General features: G+C 44.5%; 2 protein-coding genes across 5 annotated transcripts in view; one reads left to right on the top strand and one right to left on the bottom strand.

Annotated features, from left to right (window-relative positions):
- NECAB2 (N-terminal EF-hand calcium binding protein 2) overlaps positions 1–6351 on the top strand; it is a 425733-nt gene that overhangs the window by 408375 nt on the left and 11007 nt on the right. For both annotated transcript variants that reach the window (XR_003092925.1, XR_003092924.1), the window contains exon 14: positions 4239–4282. The gene's annotated coding sequence lies outside the window, so the exon portion shown is untranslated. The remainder of the gene's footprint in view (positions 1–4238; positions 4283–6351) is intronic.
- The window catches only part of MBTPS1 (membrane bound transcription factor peptidase, site 1), a 44931-nt gene continuing 43056 nt past the window's right edge, over positions 4477–6351 (bottom strand). For 2 of the 3 annotated variants that reach the window (XM_006019052.3, XM_006019053.3), the window contains exon 23: positions 4477–5295. In XM_006019052.3, the coding sequence (XP_006019114.1) occupies positions 5099–5295 (197 nt within the window). In that variant the 3' untranslated portion in view covers positions 4477–5098. The remainder of the gene's footprint in view (positions 5296–6351) is intronic. The other variant, XM_006019054.3, reaches the window with a different exon arrangement.

The raw sequence follows: 6351 nt of genomic DNA, 5'->3' as shown, positions 1-6351 counted from the left end.
TGTTCATTAGAGGCAGGTCCTGTCCAACCAACCTGGTGGCCTTCTATGACCAGGTCACAAAATCTTTAGATGCAGGTGTAGCTATGGACGTAGTCTTTCTGGACTTTAAGAAGGCCTTCGACACTGTCTCTCACCCCATTCTCATTAAAAAACTAGGGGACTGTGGCATCAACACCTACACAGTCAAATGGGTCACTAACTGGCTGGAGGGCTGCACCCAGAGAGTGGTGGTGGATGGGTCGTATTCAACCTGGAGGGATGTGGGCAGTGGGGTTCTGCAGGACTCAGTCCTTGGGTCTATACTGTTCAACATCTTCATCAGTGATTTGGACAAGGGGGTAAAAAGCACCCTGTTCAAATCTGCAGACGACACTAAGATGTGGGGAGAAGTGGGCATGCTAGAAGGGAGGAATAGGCTGCAGTCAGACCTAGACAGGTTACAGGGGTGGGCGGATGACAACAGGATGGGTTTTAACACTGACAAGTGCAGGGTACTGCACCTGGGGAGGAAGAACCAGCAGCATACCTACAGGCTGGGGAACTCCCTTCTCGTCAGTGCAGAGGCAGAAAAGAATCTTGGAGTCATTACTGATGCCAAAATGAACATGGGCTGACAATGTGGGGACGCGGTCAGGAAGGCCATCCATACCTTGTCGTGCATCCACAGATGCATCTCAAGCAGATCCAAGGAGGTGATCCTCCCCCTCTATGCCACACTGGTCAGGCTGCAGTCGAAGTACTGCGTCCAGTTCTGGGCGTCGCATTTCAGGAGGGATGTGGACAACACAGAGAGCGTCCAGAGGAGGACCAGCCGCATGATCAAGGGCCAGCAGGGCAGGCCCTACGAGGAGAGGCTAAGGAACCTGAAGCTGTTCAGCCTCCACAAGAGAAGACTGAGTGGGGAAGTAGTGACCATTTACAAACTAGTCAGAGGGGACCAGCAGGCATTGGGAGAGCCCCTGTTTCCTCGAGCACTACCGGGAGTGACTAGAAATAACAGCCACAACCTGGCAGAGAGTAGACTCAGACTAGACATCAGGAGGCGCTACCTCACTGTCAGGGCGGCTAGGATCTGGAACCAACTTCCAAGAGAAGTGGTGCTGGCTCCTACGCTGGGGGTCTTTAAGAGGAGGCTGGATGAACACCTTGCCAGGGTTGTTCGCCTCCAGTACTCTTTCCTGCCATGGCAGGGGGTCGGACTTGTTGATCTGCTCAGGTCCCTTCTGACCCTACCAACTATAAACTATGAAACTGTACCCACATTATTCCTCAAGCATGATGCTGTCAGTCAGTCAGTCAGTCATAAGCACAGGAAAGTCTGCGGGAGGGATGCCATGGTGGAGAGGTGTATTTTAAGATTATAGATAGTAAAGCTCTCTTCTTCTCGAACACCTCCAAGGTAGGGGAGAGCACCACCTCCTTTGGAAACCTGTTCCAGATTTTGGCAACCCTTACCATAAATAATTTCTTCCTCATGTCCAATCTAAATCTACTCTCCTTCAATTTGTAGCCATTATTTCTAGTAAACCTGAGAGGCACCCTGTGAAAAAGTGTCCCCTATTCCCTGTTGACCCCCCTGATGAGTTTGTAGACAGCCACGAGATCACCTCTCAGCCTTCTCTTGTGGAGGCTGAAGAGATTCAGGTCCCTCAGTCTGTATACATAGGATCTTACCTGCAGGCCCTCAACCATACAAATAGCCCTCCTCTCAAGATTATCCACATCCCTCTTGAAGTGCGGCACCCAAAACTGGACACACTACTCCAGCTGCAGTTTCACCAATGCTACACAGAGGGGAAGCATCACCTCTCTTGACCTGCTCATGATGCACCTACTAATGCAAGAAAGAGTGCAGTTAGCCTTACTTATTTACTTGTCACATTGGCAACTCATGTTCATTTTTGCATTGACTCTTACTCCGAGATCCCTTTCCACTGCTGTGGTACTCAGAATGGTACTTCCCAGCCTATAGGTGTATTGGAGAGTCTCTCTACCCAGATGCAGCACCTTACACTTGTCCTTGTTAAATGCATTCTATTCTGATCCGCCCACTTCCCCTGTCTATCCAAATCAGCCTGAATTTGCTCCCTACCTTCCAGTGGGTTTACCCATAGTTTGGTGTCGTCTGCAAATTCGGACAGAGTGCTTTCAACACCCTCATCCAAATCACTGAAGATATTGAACAGTACTGGTCCAAGGACAGAACCTTAGGGGACACTACTGCCTACATCTCTCCAGGAGGAGACTGACCCACCCACTACCACTCTCTGGGTGTGTCCCCTAAGCCAGTTTTTCACCCACCTTACTGTGAAAAAATCCACATCACAGCTACTCAGTTTGCTTGTGAGAATTGGGTGCAATACTGTGTTGAAAGCCTTTTTAAAATCCAAGTAAATATTATCTATCTCCACTCCTGCATCTAAGCACTTTGTGACCTGGTCATAAAAGGAGACCAGATTAGTCAGGCAGGATCTGCCTGCTATAAACCCATGCTGATTGCTCCTTAACATTGTTTTACCCACTGCCCCCCCACAAATGTGATCCTTTATGATTTTTTTCCAAGGTCTTACCAAGAATAGAGGTGAGGCTAACTGGCATATAGGACCTAGGTCCTTCTTCCTCCCCTTCTCGAAAATAGGGACCACATTGGACCTTTTTCCAGTCTATTGGGACCTGTCCTGAGTGCCACAAGTGCTCAAACAGTTGCACCAGTGGTTTCGCTATGACAACGGCCAATTCCTTTAGTACCCTTGCGTGAAGATCATTGGGGCCTTCCGATTTATGTCCAACCCCTTGAAGTACCCCTTCATTTGGTCAGTGTTAACCATTGGTAGATTGGTATTTCTCTCACACCAAACTAGTCTCCTTGGGAGATGTGTTTGTATCCATGTCCAGGAACACAGATGCAAAGAAATCATTTAAGAGCTCCGCTTTATCCATCCTATCTGTTTCAAGTTGCCCTAGTCCGTTCTAGCAGCCCAATGTTACCCTGCACCTTCTTCTTGCTCCCTATGTACTTTTAAAAAGGCTTTTTGTTACTCTTAATCTTTGTTGCCAACTTGAGTTCTGTATCTGCTTTGGCCTTCCTCACTGCTTTCCTGAAAGTGTGAGCCAAGCAGGTATACTCTTCCTTGGTGGCAGCCCCCTGCTTTCATTGCCTGTAAGCTTCTCTTTTCCTCTGAAGGCTCTCCTGAATTTCCCTGCTCAGCCAAGAAGGTATTTTGGCTCTTTTACTTCCCTTTGCATGTACTGGGATGGTACCCCTCTGTGCCTGCAGGATCAGTCCCTTGACAAACTCCCACCCTTCTTGGACTCCCAGATGTGATTACTCCTCAGTCCCACTCTAACTAATCTCCTGAGCTCATTGAAGTTGGCCTTTGGGAAGTCTAGCACTTCTGCCTGACTAGCTGTCTTGCCCATCTTACACCAGATACTGAATCCTATCAACTGATGGTCACTATCCCCTAGGTTACCTTGTACCTGTAGATCCCCTTCCAAGTCCCCCTTGTGGCCAGCACCAAGTCAAGTAAGGCATTTGCTCTAGTGGGACTGCATACCTCCTGTGTTAGATGCAGATCCTGTATGCAGGTTAGGAATCTACATGACCAGGCAGACCTTCTTCACTCTGGGATTGAAGCTGGAAAAAGCAGTCTCCCCTCTGGTTGAATATAGGCTAATTCCCCCTTACCCTCTCCCTGGTAAACAGAGCATGTCCTATTCCTTGCTATCCCCCCCTGATGAATTTGTAGGTGGCCACAAGATCACCTCTCAGCCTTCTCTTGTGGAGGCTGAAGAGATCCAGGGCCCTCAGTCTCTCCTCGTAGGGCTTTGCCTGCAGGCCCCTAACCATATGAGTGGTCTTCTTCTGAACTTTCTTGAGGTTGTCCACATCCCTCTACATGGACGACCAGTGTCGGCGTGGTTAGCTTTATGGATCGCTTTGTCACATTGATGACTCATATTCATCTTGGAGTCAACAGTGACTCCAAGATCCCTTTCTGCTGCTGTGCTGCTGAGGTCCTCCCCAGCCTCTAAGCGTGTTGGTGATTCCTTCTCCCTAGGTGCAGCACTCTGCATTTGTCCTTCTTGAACTGCATCCTGTTCTGTTCCGCCCACTGTTCCAACCTGTCCAGATCTGCCTGGATTCATTCCCTACCCTCTGATGTGTTAACTTTACCCCATAATTTAGTATCATCTGCGAATATGTTGCAACTAAATCTTCTGTTTTTGTGGTTTAGATCAGCGGTTCCCAAACTCTGACAGATTGCACACCACTAACACAGTAAGTATTAAGGCTGATTGGCTAAATACTCAAACAAAATCCACCATTTGGGATACTGCAAACTGGTATGTTAAAGATAAGGCTAAAAAGTGGGAGAGAACAAAAACAGCCTCAGAATCCTTCTGTAGCTTGGCAGTCTGTTGTCTTATGCTGGATGGAGAAAGAACTGGTATAAGCACCATTTTTTTTTTAGCTTCATATAGGTAACATATTTATTGAAAATCTGCTCCACCAACAATGGTGAAATTATGACCAAAAAATTACAAAACATCATGGTAATTGGCTTTATAAAAATAAACAGAAGGACTATGTCTCGCTGATTTGTACCTGTTTCCTTCCAATATACCAATTTCACTTTATACTGTCCTCCTTTAACAATGTAAATTTTGCTCTTCATCATAATACAGTATTAGAAAATTGCATTCTGTCCAGAAAAAATGGTTTTTGCTTCCAAATAGCAGAGGTCCTTAAAGTGACGTTTCCCTCCCCAACAATAAATATAGAAAATAGCTTCTAATAAATTTTAGTTTGGTCAGTTAAAAAAAAAAAAAAAAAGGTCCTTCTTCCCTCTTGGGATATGTAGTGACTAAGCATTTTAAACAGTGTTCGAGTCTTTGGTGAGTTCAGCTGCTTAAAATCAGTTTTATATACATATGATAAAATGAGTTCCTTTTTTTAAAAAACAAAAAGTTATGAGATGATGTCATAGGTGAATCATCAGTACGATCACCATATCTGATGGATCTTCATTAGGAGCAACCACCTATCCAGTATAGCAGTTAGTAAGGGAAGGTCATCTTTGGCAAATGTGGTCTGTCAAACTGAAGGCGTCTTTGGTGGATGAACCTGTTGCATAAGTTGTGGTCGCTTGACTCTCGGTTTTCGCCTCTTTGGCCTGCTCTTAGCTTTGTTGATCTGCACCACAAAGAATGCCAGAACCACCATGGCACCAAGGAACGCAAAGACAGGTATAGTATGTCCCACATCCTGGTTATAGCGGCCAGGCATTATACCTGTAGAAGGAAGTGGGAGGGGAAACAATTAGCAACTGTACTTGTTTCAATACAATGTTTGCATTCTATCTATCTACAGTTAGTACAGTAACTGTTCTAAATTTAGCAATTTAATGAGACCAATTGATCAGAAAACATTTGAAAAGGGAAAATATTAATGCAGAACAATTAGTGGCATAGTAAAGAGAGATTTCATCTTGACCTTGTTTTGAAAAAAAGAAGAGCGCTCAATATGTAGCTAGATCTCTTCCGGAAGCAGCTATGTTTTTCTTGTTAGGGAAAACAAGATTAAAAAAAAAACCTAACCAGGAATACATTTTAAATTTAAACAAAATACATTAATGGCAAATATTGATGCAGTCAGCAGAATAATTTTCAACTACTCAGGCTGCTTTACATGGACAAACTGAAGGACAGATTTGAGACTGACCCTTCTTTTTTAAAGCCCTAAAAACAGAAAACCTTATCCATGGCACACTGAATGGAAGAGATTCCAATGCCAGTAAAGGCAAACTCATGAGGGAAACGATTCTGTATCAAGCTGAAAACTCTTCTAACTACCTGGCAATCCTTTACAACCTCTTCCCGTCCTAGAGTCGATTTGCAAACTCGTGCACAGAATTCTCATTATCTTAATGGGAATTCTCCATCCACAGACTTAAGGACAAAACAGCCCCCCCAAAATACAACTTGAAAAGCCTGCCTTTTAGACTACTGTTAATATCCATCAGGTAACCAGACCAAAAAAGAAACCTTGACTGGCCAAAGAGTTATCATCAAAAAAATTATTATTCAAATAGCAGTGTCATTTTAGACTTCAATGTGCTGCAGTCAATGAAGCTTTCAGTAGAAACAACTGAATGTAATCTATACTTATTTAAAAAGGTCGCTGTGAATTTGAGATGCTCAGTTTAGTTTGGACTGCAGGCCTGAGAAAGGAAAACAATAGTTTAATATGGTACAGTTAACATATCACTGAAAATATGTCACTACTCTGAATATTAGATATTGTGTATTTACTTAAGTTACACCAACATTTGCAGTTGTTTCATGTTT

The sequence above is a fragment of the Alligator sinensis genome, unplaced genomic scaffold (genome assembly GCF_000455745.1).
Source record: "Alligator sinensis unplaced genomic scaffold, ASM45574v1 scaffold97_1, whole genome shotgun sequence".
In the NCBI taxonomy this organism is placed as follows: Eukaryota; Metazoa; Chordata; order Crocodylia; family Alligatoridae; genus Alligator; species Alligator sinensis.
Note: the sequence above shows the minus strand (reverse complement) of the source record. Positions and strands in the feature narration are given on the sequence as shown.